General features: G+C 53.8%; 1 protein-coding gene and 1 long non-coding RNA gene across 7 annotated transcripts in view; one reads left to right on the top strand and one right to left on the bottom strand.

The window, feature by feature from the left end:
• The first annotated feature begins 2,330 nt into the window (after positions 1-2,330).
• GLCE (glucuronic acid epimerase) overlaps positions 2,331-20,029 on the top strand; it is a 47,467-nt gene continuing 29,768 nt past the window's right edge. Inside the window, exons 1-2 of one of the 6 annotated variants that reach the window (XM_067003600.1) lie at positions 2,331-2,362; positions 13,842-13,941. Coding sequence is in view for 2 of the 6 variants with exons in the window: in XM_048046231.2 (XP_047902188.1) it covers positions 18,993-19,033 (41 nt within the window). In the remaining 4 variants the exon portion in view is untranslated. Of the gene's footprint in view, positions 2,363-2,806; positions 4,089-13,403; positions 13,731-13,841; positions 13,942-14,266; positions 14,389-14,568; positions 19,034-20,029 lie in introns of those variants that run through there. The other 5 variants (XM_013193246.3, XM_013193243.3, XM_048046231.2 and 2 more) reach the window with 5 other exon arrangements.
• LOC136791671 (uncharacterized) lies at positions 3,163-6,259 on the bottom strand. The gene is made up of 2 exons (XR_010834125.1): positions 4,738-6,259; positions 3,163-4,333 (listed from the first exon to the last, which is right to left on the bottom strand). It is a non-coding gene; the product is annotated as an uncharacterized lncRNA (long non-coding RNA).

Raw genomic sequence — 20,029 nt, 5'->3', positions numbered from 1 at the left:
CAACCAAGAGCAGTTCCTGGAAGAACGGGAGAGTGAAAACCGCGCGTTTCCATCCCGAAACTCAGGGGGCCGGCGTGGTGCCTCGCCGCGCTCCCTCCTTGCACTGCCCTGCCCCAAGCAGAGCCACCCCGTTGCCCCCCCCCGATGGGTGCAAGGACCCCAAAAGTGGCATTTCTTCGAAGGACGAGCGTCTCCTTCAGAGGGCGAGCATCTGCACCAGGCTCAAAACCCTCCTGTGGGGCTCTGCGTGTGGGTCCCTGGCAGCAAGGGGCTGCTCCGCTCCGCGGCCCCTCGCTGCTGCCGCTGGGTGAAGGGCCCTCCGGCCTTCCCGCGTAACGCCACCGCCTGGGCAGCGCCGCAGGGGCTTCTGCCACGAAAGCAGCTCCATACAACGACGTGTCCGGTGTGAAAGCCGCGGCGGGATCCGGACTCGTTTGCGATGGAAAATCTGTGCAAGCGCCAGGCTGCACGGGCGCGAGCCCTCCGTGCGCACGGAGAGGAGAGGGGGAAGAGCAATAACCTTCCATTATCTGAGCATCGCGCCGCGTCTCGCCCTGCGGTTTTGTTTTCCCAGCGTGTGGCAAACAAGGCTAACGAATAACGCAGCCGAAGGAGGTGTTCGTGTCGCCATGGAGACAATTTTGGGGCCAGTCCTGGCGCGGGGGGTTCCTGCCTCGCGCAGCCGCCAGCATCGCAGCATTTGCGGGGTTCCCATAACCGTGCAGTGCAGCAGGAGCTCAGCACCCCGTCCTGCGCTTTTTCCTAACTATTTTTGCTTGCTTACGTGCTGCTGGTGAGGTTCGGAGCGATGCACGGGCACCCCGGCCCCGGTGCTTGGTCCTGAAGCTGGGGGGACGCGTGCGGTGCCGTGCTGCTGGGGTTGTGTTTGTGCTACAGAAGGCAAGGCCAAGGGACGTGCTTTGCAACCACGGGGTAAGGCGGGGAAGGTCTCGTGGCAGTGCTGAGCTCGCACCTACTGTAAATACCTTCCCGGGTCTGAGTGACGAGGATGGTGCTCTCATTAGGACACTTGCCGGGTTAATTTACCCGGTTAACGTGAAACCAGTGGGAGGGCAAGGCACCGTTTCCAGGCGGTTTCACTAACCTGTATGTTTGCAGGGCCCTACGGGACCGTGCAGGAGCTGGGCTGGTGGGGTCGGTCCCAACGCGTGGCCCCGCGCTGCCAGCACGCCCAGCGCCACCAGCACGCCCAGTGCCACCAGTCCTAGGCCCTGCCCCAGGACGTCACAGCCCCGGTGCTGGTTGATTTGGAGCCCGTGGCTGTGCTCGGAGGGAAGTCAGCAGCACGCAACGAGGGTTTTGCAAGGCGTGGGCTTCGGCGGGAGGTCACAGCAGGGGCCGGGGCAGGGCCCAGCCCTTGGACGGCCGCGTGAGGCTGCGCGAAGCACAACAAACTCCCAGGGGCTGCTGACGGCAGCCGCAAGGAGCCAGCGGGGAACTGAGCGCGTTGGCACGCTGGGTGCAGGCGGGTAACATCCGGTCCCCGCGGTACAGAACCAGCGGGGGGGGAACGAGAAAATCAGCGAAAAGCTGCAAAAGGCCGAGTTGGCAGCGCTGCAGGCAGCGGCACCGTGCCGGGGGCTGCCCGGCCAGGTAGGGGTGGGAGAGCCCCGCGGCACCGGGGTCTCCGCCAGCACCCCCTCCACCAGCACCTGCCTGGCAGACCGCTCGAAATCCGTGCACGTCACTTTAATAAAAATTAAAAAAAAAAGCCAAAATCGAGCAAAATGCCGTCTGATGCAGCTGTGGGCACGCTGGGGGGAGGGTGCATGTGTTCAGCCCGCAGAGCTGAGCCCGGGGCCTCGCCCCCCTCCCCGGGCCGAGGCAGGGCAGGGCAAGGACCCTCCCCAAACCCCCCCGTACCCCCCCCGGCCCCCTCCCGGGGCGCGCCGCCCGCGGCCCGGCAGCGCAGGGGTTAACCCCACCCCGCCCCTCATTCTCCCGCGCCCGCGCCGCCACGTGCGCGCTGCGGGGCGGGGGGCGTGGCCGCGCGCAGCCAATGCGCAGCGCCCTTCTCCCTCCAGACCCCGCCCCCCTCCCCTTTCCCCCGCCGCGCTCCCCCATTGGCCGGCGGCAAGCCCCGCCCCTTCCCGCCGCTCTCGCGGGAAGCGTGGGCGGGGCCGCTCCCTCCCCCCCCCCCTCCCCCGCCCCGGCGCAGGTAGCGCCGCGCCGCGCCGCGACCGGAAGGGCCGCGCGCTCCTATTGGCCGGCGGGCACTCAGCGCCCCGCCCGCTGCGCTCCGATTGGCTGCGCGGGGGCGGGGCGCGGCGCTGCTCCCTCCGTGCGGCCCCGCCTGCCCCGGCGCTGGGGTTCCGCCCGCCGGCAGGGCCCGCGCCCGCAGGTAGGGGCCGGGGCCGGGGCCGGGGCCGGGGCCGGGCTGGGGGGGGCTGGCGGGCACCGGACGGGCACCGGGGCCGGGGCCGGTACCGGGGCGGCTCCGCGGGGTCAGCGCAGGCTCGGGAGCCGCCTGCCGGAGGTCGCTGAGCACCGGCGGGGCGAGAGGAGCCACCGGGGGGGCTGCGGGGGCGGCCCGGGGCTGGCCCGGGGCTGGGGGGCTGCCCTCGGGCGGGAGCCGCCGGTAGAGCCGCGGGGGTGGGGAAGGGAGCGGGGCCGGTGCGCCCGGTGGGAAGGGGTCGGAGGGGCCCTGGGCACGGGGGGAGCACCGGGGCACGGCGGGTTGTACCGGGGGGGTGGGAGGAATGGGAGACGTTCGTGCTGGGGGGGGGCGGCGCTGTGGTCCTGAGCCCCTGGGGTCCTGAGCCCCTGTGACCCAGAGGTCCTGAGCTCTTGAGCCCCAGAGGTCCTGAGTCCCTGGGGTCCTGTGGTCCTGAGACCCCGGGGTCCTGAGCCCCCAGCTGCCCCCGGTGCAGGGCAGCACCCGGGTGACAAGGACCACCTACGGCAGCACCACCTGCACCGCGCTGCCTTCGGACGCACGGCGCCCACGCGGCCCCTGCAGGCCTCGCACGCGAGGTTCTGCGCGATGCCCCCCTAACGGAAGGGGTTTGGGGCGCCTCATTGTAAGGCGAGGTCACGGAAACCCCAATAAACGCGCTTAGGATGTACGCGGACACAGCTCCGAGCGTCCTGGGGCTGTTTGGCCTCTGCCCCTTCTGAGGACGCGGGGCAGCGCTGCTGCGGTGCGGTTTTAGCCGATTTATTCCACCTTTAAGCCCAATTTTAACGTTGCGAAGGCAAACAGCTGGCAGCCTCCTGGGCAGGGCGAGAGGGAAATCTCTCCTGTGGGCGTGCTAACCCACACGGTGCCTGCTGGCTTCAGACACCAGAAAGGGTTGGTTGTGGTGTCGTTGGTAGGAGCTTGAGCATTTGGCTTGTTCCTTTAGGCGCAGGGCCTGCCGACAGGTGGTAGCTCTGCTGGTCGGAGCCTTTCTACCTGTTAAAAAATGAGAAGCGAAGCCTTTCCTTCCAAGATGAGGCGTAACTCCCGCGGCTGCTCCGTGCCCCTGCTTTTCAGGTGCAGCGGGGAAGTCTCGGCAGCCCAGACGTCAGAACCCAGCAGTGTTTGTGGCAGGCGTTTAAACTTTAAAAAAAAAAAAATAGTCAGGTGAGAAGGACGAATCTGAAATCCCCAGGGCCGGTTTGCAGTGCCACCTTCACCGGGCCTGGCCGCCCCAGCCGGTGGGGTGCCTTCGGTCGTGGTGCTCTGACAGCACAGGAAAACTCCGATAAAGGAAATACCGGCACTTTTCTCTCCAGGGGGCACGCGGGGGAGTTCCTGAGCCTCCCAGCAGGTAATAACGGCGGTGTCTGCGCTGGGGCTGCCAACGATTTCTGTATTTTTTCACCTAATCAGCGGAAGCGTCCCGAGGCAGTGCCCGGAGGAGGCCGCCCCCTTTTGTGTCACGCCGCGTGTTGCACAGCTAAAAATTAGGAGGGCCCTGAGATGATTAGCGGCTGGCTGCTGGCCCGGAAAGAGGGAAAGCTGGGCCTGGCAGCGTCTTGACAGTAATTTTCTGTAAGACAAGCGTCCTCAGCTCCTTCATTGTCCGGCTGATGCCTTAACAATAGCGCTCCCGTCGGTAACGCCGTGGCAGGAGGAGCGAGAGGTGAGCCAGGCACCGGCTCGCGCACGTGCTGCGGTAAACAAGGGGTCCGGGGCGGCTGCTTTGGAGAAACGTACCCGTTTTTCCACATTTAGTATAAATATTCCGCCGGAGCAGCCGTGGTTGCTGGTGGTACCCTCGTCACGTCAGCAGGTGACGGTCAAAGCGCTTTGCTCGGAGGTGGACGTGTTCTTTGGGGTGTTTTTGGCCTTCGGTGTTTTTCTTCTCTCTTCTCAGGATCTCTCCTCCTGAAAAATAATAATAATAATAATAATGATGTGAGAGTTGGATTTCACTAAAGTTAGTCTACGTAGCTCTCTCTCTGAACACTTAATTGAGCTGGAAGATGAAAAGGCAGCTGCTCGTGGTGTGTCTTGAGCTGGTTGCTTTGCTGCTTGGCTGTGTTTTAATGAGCCGCCTTTCATGTCCGAAGCAGCCAGAACTTCAAGGTCTAATTTCTGCCGGTTTCCAAAGCAAGTTGACTCATCGCTTCAGCTCGTGCTGCAGACCCAAAACGTCGGCAGATGTTCCCCTTTTTACGGTGGTAGGATCTCGTGATTTATTTATTTTTTTTTCTTCTCTAACGCCAAAACCCGCGTACACCCAAATAAGATTTGGATTTTCCCAAATAAGATTTGGGAGCTTCTCAGACCTGCTGACGGGTGAATTCCCGAGGCGCCTGCCACGCGTCCGGGTCCTTCCTCGCCTCCTGGCACCACGGTGGCTGGCAGCACGTGGTGGCAGTCGAGCTGATGTTTAACCAGGTCCTCTGGACGGCCAGGCGTTGCTTCCTGGCTGGGTTTTGAATGGTAAATATCGAGTCTGAGACATTGGAGGCGGCAGATAAAATGCACGGTAATGAGATCCTGCTGAAGAAAGCTTGCTGCTGAGTCCAAAGGAAACGAGCTTTTAATTAGCGTCTTATCTCAAGTACGGCACCTTTTCTTTATTTCCGTGCTTACGTTGCTTGTGTCGTTGGAGTTAGAGGTTGGCTGGAGTCCTCTGACACGTGAACCAGTCGGCTGGTGGCACTTTGTAGAGCCCGAGGTACAAATTCTTGTTTACACACACCTTGCTGGTCTCACAACGAATTGATCTGGTGATGTCTCCCAGCTCTGAGTTTACTGTTGCCTGAAGCCACGCTTTGGACCCCAGAGGTGGCTTTTCACGTGCTCTTCTTGTAAATGTGCCTGCTGTTGAAGGCAAATCTTGGTAAAAGCGTCAAATCACCAGGTTGTGGCGCTGAGCTCTGCTCTCGGGGACGGCAGCAGGGCCCGAGGGAACGGCACGGAGCTGGGACGGGGGAGGCTGAGGCTGGGTTTTTAGGGAAAGGTTCTGCACCCAGAGGTGGTCGGGCACGGGGACAGGCTGCCCTGCGGAAGAGCAAGGTGAGAAGGGAGCTGAAGTGAGGATAAAATGAGGCTGGCTCGAGAGGAGAGCTCTTGATCCCATACGTGGTGTGAGCTGGGACGGGCGATGCCTGGTTTGGCTCCTGAAGGGGCTTTGCCCAGGCTTGGTGTTCTCTGTCCTGCTTCGTGCCTTGAATAAACGAAGGCTGTCACAGGGGATTGCAGCCTTTTTGTCCCTTGCAGGGTGAGTTGAGTTGTTTGTGTGCTTCAGTGAGAAGCCTTCTGAAAACGCAGATCTGGTGGGAGAGTCCCCGAACCGTTCCGGTGCAGGAAATGCCGCTGTTGCGTGGTGGTTTTTTTTTTGTCGCCTGAATTGCATTAAGGTACGCAGGAAATTCCAGAAAGCCTCAAAACAAAAGAACGGATTTATCAGAATCTCTTGGAGCTGCCGGAGCCTCATTTGGAGGTGAAAAATCAGGAGTTTTCACTTGTACTTCTCGATCATCTTGGAGATACCGAAGGGCAGCTTCACCTTTGGTAAGAGTGAGAGGAGCCTGCAGAGGCAGCTTTGTTCCTCTTCGGTTTCCGTGTTCAAAGGGAAATGATTTCCCAGGTTTTTCCTGGGCGTGCTTTTCCCGAAGAAGTGGTTTTGGTCTTTTCCTTCTTCTCCTGCCTCCAGGTGGGTGGGGATCCTCAGAGGAGTCCCGAAAGCATCCTGCCCCGGGGCGCTGCGAGCAGAAGCCCCCGTCAGATGGTTTCCATCAATTGAAACAGGCGAGCGGAAGGCCAGCCTTCAGCCCTGCTTCGTTAACAACACGCTAACGAGGTCACAGCCTTCAGCGATGTCCAGGCCAGGGTCTGGCACCCGCAGCTGCAGAGCCCGGCTCCTGTCGGGGCAGACCCGAAGGCTCCCGGTCGGGCTCCCCAGCCCCGCGGCTGCCGTCTGCAGTAAGGCTTTGAGTTCTCCTGGGATTTCCCCCCTTTTTTTTTTTTTTTTAAAGATGAAACGGGGCTGTTTCACGTAACCTTCACGCGGTATTGGATTTTTACCTTTTTGGCGTTCCTATTTCTGTGTAACGTTTGCAGCCAGTTGTCGGAAACGGGCAGAGCGCGGTTAATGAGCTGACGTGGACGTGTTTAATTGCCGAGCGCTTCACGACTTCAGAGATGTCTGAACGAGCATTTCTCACGTCAACGGTCTGAAAGCAGGATTTAGCTAAACCGGGATTTTAGCTTGTGGTTTGAATGGAAGAATCACAGAATTGTGGGGGCTGGAAAGGACCTCAAGAGATCATCGGGTCCAAGGGGTCTTTAGGTTTTTTTTTTGCCTCTGTCAGTTTGATTTATATTTCTGCTTTTTGGTAGGCAGAAAAAAAAAATTATCTTTAGCATCCATTGTGAAAAACGTCAGCTTTGGTTTTTGGGAAGTTGACAAATAAACCAGCTTGAAGTCAGAGCTCAAGCTGTCCCGTTAGAAGGTGCGTGAGGATGAAGCTGTGTACAGAAGGCTGCGTGTTATGTTGCCTTATTTTTTTTTTTTTTAAGTTCTTGCAAAAAAAAAAAAAAAAAAGTGTTAACTGTTGTGTGAATCTCGAGCCGAAGGACGGATGGGCTCCTGCCATCCCTGCTGTTTAATGCAGGCTTCCGTAAAAACCCTAAGAAGCTTTGCTCTCCTCGCGGGGCTTTCGGGTGTCTCCTAATGAGAAATGTCAACAAGTGAGCTCGGAGCATCTTCTGCTGCAGAAAGGGAGATGTAATTTTGTTGTTGTTTTTTTTTTTTTCTTTTGCTATACCATTTCTCCATGTACCTGAGGACCCAAAACAGGTCGTGTGCTTCACACCACGGGGGCGGTGGTTCTGCAGGTGAAGATGCTGAGGCATCAGTGGAAGAAGAGGGAAGACAGCATCGTTTGTGCGGCTGTTTATTTTTTTAAATCCATTTTTAAGTAGAGCTGTGCACCTCGATTCCATCCTGTTTCTGTGACGGGTTTTGAGTGCTTCTTTTTTTTTTTTTTCCCCCGTGGAGCTGCCACACAGAAGGTGAATTTAGACGAAATCTTGGTTGCTCGCCAGCCCCAGAACTTAGGTGTCGGAGCCGTGCCTGCTCTCCCCGACAGCCAAGTTCCTCCCGGTATTAGGGGCTCCTTGCTCTACTTTTCGTGCAGTCGGTGTTCTTCCAGACAAATTTGAATTTCCAAGGAAGTGAAACTGTAAAAAAAAAAAACTGTCAGCGAAGCTCGTCGCTTTTGGGTGGGTGGCAGGAAGAGCTCCGTCGTGCTCTGCCATATGTCAGTGCTAACTTCAGGCTGGTTTTAGGATTACAAAGCGGTAATCCCCGTGGCCTGGCGTGACCGGGACCCCAAGAGGATGGCGTGGCGGTGGTACGGGTGTACGGGACGCCCCTTAATGTCCCCAGCCCCGAGGATGCTGCTGGGGCTGCCCCATGGATGGAGCCCACCCCAAGCCTCCTGGGGCTGCTCTCGCTCGTCTCCTGCAACAGTTTTTGGCTTTCAGATCGTGCCCAGCACCTCTCTGCGCGTCCCTGCTGGACCACAGGCACCGTAACCCGCAGCAGGGCACGCGGTGAGCCCTGGGTGGCCGAGGAGAGCAGGTCGGGTACTGCCAAGCACTGCAGGTAACTTATAAACGAATTTATAAACGCCGTTACTTCGTGGAGGCGAGGGAGATCCCAATACCAGCAGCAGCAAACCGGTGCTTCGCAGTAAACAAAGCCTTTTGCAGGGAAGATCTGGGAGTAAGTAGAAAGGATTATTTTTAAGCTCCAAGCTTTGCATGTCTGGAGATTTTATTTTTTTTTTTCTTTAACATTAAATAGGTTTAGAACAGAAAATCTTGCCTGGTACGTAATGCTTCCCAAACCCTTGGCAGATGGGTAGCTGTGTTTCCAAACATCAGACGTTTCAGCTGTTTAATGCCTGTTTTTAAGCATGAACAGCGCGCTCGGAGAATGTTCATATTAAAGCCTGCTGAGAATTAGGCTTTTAAAAGAGGCATTTTTAATATTTTATCATGTGAAGTGACGAATTACGGAAAACAATGCGAGGCTGGGGGCTCCTTCGCGCAGCGCACAGAGCAGCATCGGCTGGGGACGGGGGGAGCTGAATTATGCAAAAATCGCCCCGCGCGCACGCGTGCGTAACCTCGAGTGTCAGAGCTGGAACATTTGGTGGTGGGAACGGGATCGACGCCTGGCTGGGAGGTGAGAAGCAGCAGGATGTTGTGTTGAATTCAGATGCTCTCTTCACTGGTCGTGGGCCGTTTCCAGCAGGTGCCCCCACGGTGCTTTCCCGGCGCTGCCTGAGGTCTGTTAGAGCTCCGGGCAGGAGGGGACGGATCCCTGGTGGTGTGAGGTGGGGCACGTTGGCCACAAGGCACGTCTGGTTCTTAAACCTGTATTTGAACTGTGCCTAGAAGTAAATATTTGGTGACTGATATCGTAGGGAAGCCTTGCGGATACAGGAGGTGAGTTTGCTCTGAGACTTTTGAGGCAGGTGGGGCTTGGAGCTGAGCATCAAACGCCACCAGCAAACGCGATCTTGTGGCCAAAGGCTTCTGCAGAGCCCTGAGTTTTCTTAGAAAGCCGGCTCTTGGCATCGGCGTTCAGCAGCAGTGTTCTTGGGATACGTGGGCTGTAAAATTTATAGAGTAATAGATATGCAAATGTGCTGCCACGACTCTGAAGGCTGTGCAGTAATGCAGGATTGTGACATGTTTTTAGCTGTTTGCAAAAATTGGCTTTCTTGCAAGAGTGAGATTTATCAGGTTCTCACCTTTTAAAAAACAGAATTCTCAATCTCTTACCTAAAGACATTTTTTTCTATGTTATGGTATTGGTGGCTTGGGAAAATGAAAGCTGAAAGCAGCGTTTGGGGTTAGCTTGCAGGTCACTCACAGCAGCAGTGCTTCCCGAAGGCTGTTTCTGGCTTTCAGAAGACCCGAGGTGGTGCCGCACTTCTCTGACACTTAATTGCTTCGTCTCCTGCCCTGTGTGCGTCGTATCGGGGGTCAGACTTTGGGCTGAGCAGCGCCTGGAAGCCCCAGGTGTCCGAGCCCTGGAACAACCCACTTTGCTCTTGGTGTTTGCTGGGGCATGGCTCTGTGATGGCGGAGCAGAACGCCGGGATCGTGACCTTAGGGATGCTCAGCCCAGCACTCTGGCCTTGCCTTAAATCCCACAGAACAGTTGTTAAACCTCTGTAAAGGAAAAGAAATGCTACTATCAGTCCCCCCTTCTGTTTTTTTTATACATGTAAATATTTGCGTTTTCTCTGACACAGGTTATAGGGCTTGAGGTTTATACACAGTACAAAATACCTGGGGTGAAATCCCAGGTGCACGGCTCGCTGAATTTATTTGGAGGCGTATGCTCTAACGGTGAGCTTGATCCTCATTGGGACTGCTGCTTTAAAACGAGCCCCCGTAGTAAATACCCTGTGGTAAAATGTTTTGCTCGAAAGAAAAAAATACTGACCAGTGAAACTTAACTTTATCCAAGCAACTACAATTGAAGCTGCTCCTGCTGGTTTCGGCCCTTGCAGTCGGTTTCCGTGAGTGTAAATGGAGGAGGTGATCTCGCTGAGGGGTGATACGCGGTGTTTTAATGCATATATATTTTATATATATATGTATTATATATATCTATACACGTATATATATGTGTGTGTATGTATATAATGTCACTTGGTGTGACTTCTGGCACTGCCCTCCTCCCGTGGCAGGGCTCCTCGCAGCCTGCAGCCGGCTTTCTTATTTTCCAGCCTTTGCTTTTAAAGCAAACAAACCCGAGTGCGGTGCGTGGGGCTGCAGCCGGTGTTGGGTTTGCAGCCGGGTGCTCCTGGCGTCTTCAGCTGAGCCCCGCTGGGTGCTGCGGCTCCCACCCGGGTCCTCTCCCTGCCTCCGAGTGCCCTCTGCTGGAGCTCGCTCCCCTCTCCGCGGTGACAGGTTTGTCCCCGGGCTGCAGGGCTTCTGGGTGACGTTTGGCACAACTTGTGTGTTCCTTGCTGCTCGTCCCAAAAAAAAAAACCAAAACCAAAAAAAAAAAAAAAAAAAAAAAAAAAACAAAAAAAAACCCTGGGGGTCCGAGTGCGGGTCAGTGTCCTGCTGTCGGCGATCGTTTCTCTTGGGGCTCGCTGTAAAAACGTCCGCTGTAAAAAGCTGCAGGCCTGGTGTTTGCCTGGGGGGAGAGGGTCTGTACCGAGCCCCGGGCACGGCGGTGAGCCTGCGGGGCACGGGGGTGGGATGCCGTGAATCCTGCCTGGCTTTGGGCCCGAAAGGCGTCCTCTGTTTGCCGAACCAAGCTCGATCCTGCTGCGCTTCCACGCCCAGGGGCAGGCAGACTCGCCTGCGTTTCGCCAGCTTGCTGGGGAACCGTCTCCAAAATCCCTTAGTTTGCCCCCGTTTCTTGCGACCCTGTCTATCGAGTGCCCGGCTTGTGGGACAGGAGCACCCCGAAATGGGGGCTTTGTTCTTGCTCTAAATATCTGCCTTGCACTGCAGGAGGGGTAAGTGTCGGGGCTGAGGGCCGGCACCCCGCAGCGCCCGCCTCGCCGGCGCGCATCAGGGGCTTTGTGCAGCCTGCGGGTGTGCAGGGGTCTGTGCCGGGCTGCGTCCCCTTCCCGTGCGGCCAAAATCCCTGTCAGCAGGAGCCGAGGTGGGCAAGGCCAAACACTGGGCAAAAATCCGGACGGCAAGGAGCGTTGGTTTCCGCGGGTGGCAGGGCGTTCATGCGGCTTGGTCGCGCGCGTTAGGTGTTATGTGTCTGCCGTGAGTATGTCCTGAATATTGACACCGTCCTCATGCTGAGCAGCTAACTGGGTGCTGTCGCTGTACCCACCTGATTTAAATTGAGAAACGCTCTTCGTGAAGGACAGACGTCGGCTGTGCTCCCCTCTCCCCCTGCCTCTGTCCTGCCCCGAGCCCGCTGCTGCCCTCGGGGGACGGCCGAGGAGCGGGGCAGTGCCTGTGCCCAGCACCCGGTGCTGGGTCAGCGCGGAACCAGGCAGCCCCTGGGATTTTAGCGGGGTTTTTGGGAGGGATTCGTGTCGCTGGGTGGGCTCGGGGATAGCTCTGCTGTGTGCGGAGAACCGGGAGCGCCCAAATCCGAATCGCCCCTTTGGTGCAGGCCTTGGGCCTTTCGTTAAACGTCTCAGCTGTGCTGATCGCCGCTTAAAGGTTGCGGTGGGACACGAGGCAATGGATTTGTGCAGGCAGAAGCTTCCGAATGGGCACGACGTGGGCAGAAAAGGTAACCTCTGCCGTGCTGCGGCCCTCCTTGCTCAAGCCGCGGCTGCGGAGCGGCTCGGTTTGTGCCACGGCAGAGTTTTGCTCGGGAAGAGCTGGGCACCTCGTGCGTGGTTTGGATCGAAGAGAAGGAATCCGCGTGCGAGGGAGCCGTGAGAAATGGACAAAAAATGAGGGAGGCAGGGAAGAGCCAGCCCCCTTCGGAGGGGATTTGGGGGAGCGCTGGGTCATATCCCCTGGGAGAGGCAGCGTCTGCCTGCCCCATCCTCAGCGGTCTCCTGGACAGCCGCGTCGCTGCTTTATCCCGGTAAAAACTTTTTTTTTTCTTATCTGGGAGTTGTTCCTCTGTGCCGAGGACGCACAACCTGGGAGGTCTCGCCTCGCTCCTCGAAGGCGCTGCGGCGAGCGATTAAATAATAAAAATGAAGCTCTTGGGGAGAGCGAGGGAAGGCTTTCTGGCGTGGAAGTGCCGGGCACTATTTAAACATCGATGTTGTGCGTGGAGTGCTGCTCGTCTGCTGTAACCTGGCTGCAGGGAAAATACACGTGGTGCTTTGCCTTTGTTTGCTGCAATTTGTAAATAAGTGCCAAGAAAATGAGGATTTGGTTGTAAAGATGTTTTCAAGGCCACGTATGTATTTTTTCTAAGGAGAATCGTGGCAGACAAGCTGACAATTTAATGGTGCATGATGCACTAATAAAAATGTCTGTGTGGTTGCCTTTAATCCTTTAAAGGAGAGAAAAGAAACACAGCAGTTATCAGCATTCAAAAGGCAAGATGCAGGCTTAAATGTATGCAAAGCCTTGGAGAGGGACTGGAGAAATGTACTGACTGTGTTGCAGAAAGCTTCTGACAGGCACATCGCATCTTTGAAAGTAAGATTTGAATTATTAGAGCTGCCTTTGTTTATTAAATTGAGCCTCCAGCGAGAGGATTATAGGAAGAAACACTGAGCCGGCTCAAGTTGCATTGGCATAAATTTTAACGGGTGATAAAATTTACTTCATTGAGCTAATTCAGTGAGAAAATTCAAATAGATTTTTAAAAAATAATCCAGGTGTGTATTAGGTACCTTAAAAAAAAAAAAAAGGACTTCAAATGCACAAATAAGCCTCCTTTTGTGGAATCCAGTGTGCTTTTAGCGGAGGGTAATCCTTTTAAGACAAGACTACTTCAAGGCGAGCTCCAACAGAAGAGGTTTTGTTTAATTTTAAATTGGGAATGCAAGGGAAGGAGGCAGGAGGGCTAATAGGAGCGTAATTATACGTGCTACTGCCAAGCTGAGGAAGGGCAGAGACCATTAAAATGCCATTTTAGGAGTTAATTATACGGTGGGTCAAGTTGATGCTGGCGTCCCGAGTTCTGTTTAATCCACGTTTATCTGGTGCGTTGAGGATGTTGCCTCCGCGCACCTAATTCCTATTTCGAGAAACTTTTGGTTGCGAAACGCCGTCAGAAACCTTCCAGCCTCCGCAGGCTTTGTGCCCGTTGGCCTTGATTAGGAAATATGCAAAAGCAATAAGGGAGATGGAAAAATCCTCGGCGAATATTTTGGGGCCGGCACACATGCCATAAATAAAGCGTGGCGGTGGAATTTGGTTAGTTAAATCTTTCCTGAAGCTCATTTAATAATTCCAGAGCCTCTGCTACCGCTCCGACGTAGCCGGCTGTAATTTGTTTCAAGGTTAGGCTTTGCCGTGTGCTTTATTAGCTTTTCAGTTTATGTTCTTCCACTCGTGCAGTTCCTCAAGTGAAACTACATAATGGGGTAGCTAAAAGTGAGCTCCTTTAAATATGGGCTTTAAATCGGAATTCTTCGGGAACGTCTAATGAAAGCTCTGCATGAGGCAGATGCCGGGATTTGCTCTTCAATTGGTGGGGTTGTGGTGGGGAGAGCAGATTAGGCTCCTTCGCCGCTGATGTGCTGCCTGGAGGAAGTGACATTTATGCTCTTGATCCTTCAGTGATTCTGCATGTCAAGAGCTGAGCCTTGAAATTCGTCAGCAGTGCTGTCTTAAGAGCAGACAGGACTGAGTAAGAGGATTTCTACAGATAGAGGGGAAGGAATTCAACTCCAGTGGCTGCTGCGGATCCTTAAGTACTCCAATTTTTATTTTTTTTCCTCTCTCCACATCTCCCCTGTAGGAAATCGCAGAGGGAAATCTCGCTGGGTCGCCCGCCGATGTATTTTTGAAGCTGAAACACCCGAGCCGCGTTCGAATTCGGAGACCTCCCTTTGCTTAAGGTAAGCAAGGAGCAGATGCCCTGCTTCGAATACCCAAAGTGGGGCTGAGTTTGGGGGGGGGGGGCTGCGACGTGCTGGCGCTGCCCAAATAACGCTCGTCCGGCTGCGAGCTGAGCTGCCAGCCGTGTTCACAGAAGGTGCTGGCTGGAAAATCTCCTCGGCGGGGGGCTTTTATCAGCCCCGTGTGGCCGGTAAGTGAGCCCGTGGTGAAAGGTGCCTGGCTCGGGGGGCCGTGGGGAGCTGCGGTCCTGTTGCCAGGGGATGCGCGGAGCGCGCCAGTGTGCGCAGACAGCGCCGGGAGATCATTCCAGGGGAAGATTATTCCGGAGGAGGCGGCGTGTGAGACCAGGTCTGCGTGCCGTTAGCCTGGCTGCTTGGTTTTGCGTGAGAAAGCTGTTAACTGCGTGATTTTGGGTGCCGTGCAATTAGCTGCCCTGTGAGCTCGAGGTCCGTGGCGCGGAAGAGGCAGGGTTTTAACCCGTTGTATGTGTGGGGAGGATGTAGGGTGCTGGATAAAGCACAGACGTTGAACTGGGGCTTGGCTTTCCACGACGCTCCGATTTTCCAGAAGCAAAAGTTTCTCCTCGTGGTAAATGCAGTGATTTATTTCTTCTTGGTCTTCGACAGTTTCTCTGCTAGTCGTGGTACATCTCGCTGTGCACGAGTTTAGGAAATCTGATTCCAAAGGAGAGGAGCCCGAACCGGAGGCTCGGAAAGCTTCCCAGGGCTTCCAGCGTGCCTCCTGTGTCACAGCTGAAAGATAAAAGCCCTTTCGGAGCTGCTACACCAGAAAAGTGGTTTCAAAGCATTTCAAGATGATTAAAGGGAACTTTAAACTTCTGCCTGATAATTAATACATGCTGCTCTCGTGTGCTTAATCGGCGCTGGGTGAGTTCTGGTTTTCCGAGCCTTGCAGCTGAATTCAGCCTGGGGTGTGCTCCCCGGGATCCTGCTGGGGTTTGAGCCCAGTGTGTAAGCACCCAGCCCGTGCTGGCGTACGGGATCTGTCCTTTGGGATACGTGGTGCAGCAGGACTGTCTCGAGCCCGGAGTGCTTTAAATTCTCCACTTACTCTTAAACGAGCGGAAAGGAGCATTTAGCAATTCAAATAGTCTGGAGTAGCAAATGAATTTTAACTGGGCAGACAGACTTGTGTGGAAATTAAGGCAGTGTTTGCAAAAAAAAAAAAAATAAGCATCCATTTTGTGTTTTTGTGCTGTGCTTCTTCCTCTGTGCAGCTGGAGTGGAAAACAAATGCTCTGAATCCCTTGTGGAGGTTTTATCGGTTGCTCAGAACCTTCCCTCTTCCAGCAGCTCGTGTATTCTGCAAGTATGCTCCTGAATTGTTTGACTTGTCAAACTCATCATCCTGCCCAGACTTTTTCAAGCTTAACTGATCGTAGAGTATGCTTTTTATTAACATCGAGGCAATAGAATCTGAGAGAATACTCCCATTGAGTTGGGGAGCGGAGTTTTGCTGCCAGGTTTTAAATATATGTTCTCTTAAACTTGCTTGGCAATCTGCTTATGCGAGCATCATGAGTCTTTATATTTGAAATGATTTTTTTTTTTTGAAAAGTAGTGATGAAAGTAGTTGGAAATCTGAATTGCGAGGGATAGATGAAATTAAGCAGCAGAAGCAGTGATGGCAATCTACAAAGCTTTAATGTGTTAATGTAGCCTAGGCATTATACATATTTAGAAGCAGACTAGATTGAATCCTGGAGAAAACGCCGAGGTATTCAGAGACTCCTGTCTCGATCGTGTTTTCCTGTAAGTGATGGAAGGTACGAAACAGTGTTTTGAAGGAGATGCTAAAAATTATTTTGCTGCTGCTAGAACTGTATCGGATATTAATTGCCCCCAAGTTAGCTTTTTATTTTTTATTTTTTAGAAAAATACCGGGGAGGGCGGTGGATACAAGAATGATGTTTGTAAAATTTCCTAGCCCCGCGTAGACCTTATTTTGCTGTCATGAATTATTTAGTGTTTCGAGTCTGCTGTAGTGCTGTATTTAATATGTTTTAAATGACATTGAATCAGTTAATACGATGGAGGAGAAGATCTGGGCGGACTGATAATTAATCTGCCAGGGGGAACAGCAGAAGAGAAGCTGTTGACATAGACCGAACAGTTTATTTTATACAAACAAGGAGCATTTTAGCATCCACTAAAAGGGTATTTTGATCGACCCGGACGGAGCAGCTTCGTGGAGCCGGTGTCTCCACTCCGGCACGGTGCCGTGACCCTGGCTGGAGCCTCTGGATGCACAGCAATATAAAGTAATAATTTATAGGCTCTCAGTGGGGTTGTAAGTGAATAAAGAGTGAATGCATTGAATTTCTGGATGAAAAAAGAGTCCGTAGCATCCAGAAGAAAATAGCTCGCTATTGTAGACCTATTAATTATGTTCCAATATCGAACAGCTGTTGGACAGAAGCACAGGGAGGAAATTCTGTTCCTGGCAGTCAGGCGCAGGGGTGCATGCGGGTACAACTTGGAAAGGAAACTTCTTACAGTGCTGCCGAAAGTGGGGTGTTCTGCCTGCACGTTTGCTCCCCTCCTTCGCTACCAGAGGCACCTGGGGCAGGACTAGAGGCACAGAGCTGGAAGGGACCCACCAGGATCACCGAGTCCAACTCCTGGCTCTGCACAGGACCACCCAAAAATCAGACCGTGTGTTTGAGATCGTTGCCCAAAGGCTCCTTGAGCTCCGGCAGCTCGGTGCCGTGCCCACGTCCCTGGGGAGCCTGTCCCAGCGCCCAACCACCTCTGGGTGCAGAACCTTTCCCTGACACCAGCCTGAGCCGCGTGCTGCCTGCCCCCTCCGTGCTGCTCCTGCCTTCTGCTTGGCCGTTAGTCTGCCTCGGAGCAGCTCCAGGTGAACCACTTCCTTTCGATGCAGCTGGGACTTCCTAGATGACTTTTGCAGGCAGATGCCCTTCAGTGAAGTCTTTTCTTCTTGATGGCCTCGGTTGATGTTTCCAGAGCTAGTTGTTAGATTGGCTTTTTCTGTAGTAGTTCTGTGACGGTCTCGTGCTCTACTTGCGCTTCGGTGGTAGCCCCTTGGCTGCAGTCGTTAGGATGAAGTCCTCCTGGTTTGTTTGATTTATCATCCGTTTTAAATACCTGAGTCTGTGCGTCTGTAGCACGCCTACTGAAGTTTAAAACCAGCTCAGTGAGACGGCGATGGCCTTTAGATTATGGAGGAGATTTTGGCTTTCATTTATTACTTCTGCCTCGTGTTAATTAAGACTTCAGCTGATTTTTAACTAGAAACACGTGCAAAAAAAAAAAAGTTTCAGAAGGCTCTTCTGAGCTTTGCCACTCAACCAGCACATCAGTCCTGGGCCTGTCCCGGTGCTGCCCCTCGCCTGCTGGAAGGGGATGGCTGCAGCCCCGTAGCTGCTCCTCCAGTGACCCCGTTCCCTCGCTGGAAATCGATGCTTGAGCTTTCCCTTCCTCCTCCTTCCTCCACCATCATGGTAGACGCTGGGTTGGCTCGTCCACAGGCGCTTCCCTAGCGGGCTGTTTTTTGGGAAGGACCAGCTTCTGCCTGGAAGTCTCCTCGAGCTCGGTTTTGGGCTGTTTCCCCGCGGAGGTGAGGCGGGCAGAGTTTCAGGGGCCGTGTCCAAGCACACGTTTCTGTAGCTGCCCTGGAAACGTCACATCACCGTGTTTTGTTATCCTAACGCGGGGATTTGTTTCTCCATGCAGATGGTGAAAAGGTGGTCTGGTTAATTTGTGCCTACTTGAAATAAGCAGCTAAACGTGCCTTAAACCACTCATTTGTGAGGCCAGAGCGTGTTGCTGGTGGGTAAGTGGTGACGTCGGATAAACCCAAAACCACCGAGGAACCAGGGAGGTGTCTGCAACTAAGGCACAGCCAGACAAAATGGTGAACTGTCCTACTCTTAGAGCCTGCAAGTAATCTGCCTTTGCACATCTCAAAACTAGGAAGCATGGAAAAGAAAGTGCTGACCCGTTGCTCCCTGGAAAACCTGCCTCAGGAAGGATTTTCTTGTAAATTCAGTATTTCTCTTCTGAACTCTCCGTTGTGCTTTTATCTTGCCAACTTGGCCCATAGGATAATACACACCTGACGGACACTGGCATGATGTCAGGCGCACGCTGGCCTTTCCCTACCCAGGTGGGCACAGTTACATGCTGCACCCAGAGTATTCTTTGTACCTGGTCATCAGAAAAAGGTCTGCCACTGCAGTCAAAACTGCCCTTTCACCTGCCAAGAGTATAGTTGATTTTTTAAATTTCTTTTTGGAGAAATGCAGCTGGCAGAAGAGGTAAAAACCCCTCAGTAGTACAGTGCCACTAATTACTACTGCTGTGAAACCTGCAACAAAACAGCCTTCGGGCTGCCTGGCAGTCGGGATTCATCAGCCCATGGTTGCCTTTGAGGCATCTCGGAGCTCTGTTAGCAGCATTTCCGTGGCAAGGGTTAGATTTAATGGAACAAAAGGAGCTAAGTGGAGTAGCAAAAGGGAAACTAAGTTTTGTTTGTGTGCAGTGACGATCCTATCAGAGCCAATTCCCTGCTGCTCCCCTCCGGCAGCACCCAAGGGTGAGCGAGCTGTGTTTTTGTGCCCGGGACTTTGTGGGTGCCTTCACCTGGCTGTGAGGACCTTGGCACGTCCCCAGGTGCTGGTAATGGGGAAGGAGGGAGCTCATCCATCTGTCTTCTGGCCAAGTGCACATTAAAGTCGACAAGAGCGGTGGCCTGACTTCCTGGCACTCCGAGGAAATGCTCTTGACGGAGGGTATCTTAGTAATTTGTTGCGTTATGAGGTTTCCATTAGTGCCAACTAATTACATGGACCACGTCGGGTTGGAGTCGCAATTACATTGACCGATGTACAATGATTAGCTTTAATACATGTTTCCGTGTGTAGGAGACGTTTAATTGCTTGCTGTTTTTTTGACGGAGATATTGCTGTTTTCTGTAATTGGGTTTCCCCTTTCTGCGAGTGCCCGTCTGGAGCTAGCAGCCCCTCCGGCAGGAAGACGCGGTCACCGCCGACTGCCTCACGCGATGGATGTGGCATCAGCATTCTGGCAGCTTTGCTAACGGCACTCGGTACGTCTTGCAAGCAAACACTTTGTCTTTGTGTCCGTCTAACAACGTTGGGCCTTGAGCAGGTTTCCCGTAAAGCAGCGCTAGCTCCAGCCAAAACCGAAATGGTTTCGGGTCAAACCCGTTGGTCTGTGGTTCTGCTGCTTGGTTTTTATGTGCAAGCGTGTGTAAACGTGGGCAGCCCCATGACGCGTCTTCACGTTAACAGATTTGGTCTGGATGCCCGTGTTTTGCACGGCCGGCGTGCCCTCTGCCTCGTGCCGTGTCGGCGATGCCGCAGGCAGAGGTGAGCAGCGGTGGCAGCTTTTGTGCCTTGCTCTGAATCTTCCGGGCAGCAGCTGTTCCGAAAATCATCCACGGTCCTAGGAAAGGGGCGAGTCAAACCCACTCTTTCCATTCCTAGTAAGTGCTTGTAATGCTCCTGTGCATATGTCTGTATGCACAGATTAGTGAAAGCTTATTGTTTTGCTTAAAATGTTTACTTTGAAAATTCCTTTTATTTAAATTTTTAGTAAAGCCGCTCGCACGCAAATGTGGTGAATCGTTTCAGCTCGTCTGTATGCAGCCCGTTCCCGCAGCGCATATTGCTGAATGCGTTCTGCATAAAAAGTATAATCAGCGAAACTATTGTTAAGGTCTAATTGCGAGCTGGATCGTTGCATGTTTGCAGATTTTTTTTGGCAACTCCGTCGCCAGTTGCTCATTAAGAGAACACTTGTGCGAAGATTGTGCTTGCAGTGCTACATTTGTCAATGGCAATCTAGCATTAATAGTACAAACTTTTAAAAATAACTGATGCAACAATAAATCCCCGACAAATACCAAATACATACTAAGTAAGCGTTGTAAAGTTTCAGACAGTGCTTTGAAGTGCTCCGCTAATAAACCGTTTTTACAGTGGCGTGATGGGTTCTGTTCGTGGGGTGATTTAACAGTCTTCATCTCCACAGCACTTTTGCCTGCAGCAACGTTACATGGTCAGGATTAATGATTAGGTGT

Source organism: Anser cygnoides, chromosome 11 (assembly GCF_040182565.1).
Source record: "Anser cygnoides isolate HZ-2024a breed goose chromosome 11, Taihu_goose_T2T_genome, whole genome shotgun sequence".
NCBI classification, from domain to species: Eukaryota; Metazoa; Chordata; class Aves; order Anseriformes; family Anatidae; genus Anser; species Anser cygnoides.
This window is presented reverse-complemented; position numbering and strand designations above follow the sequence as displayed.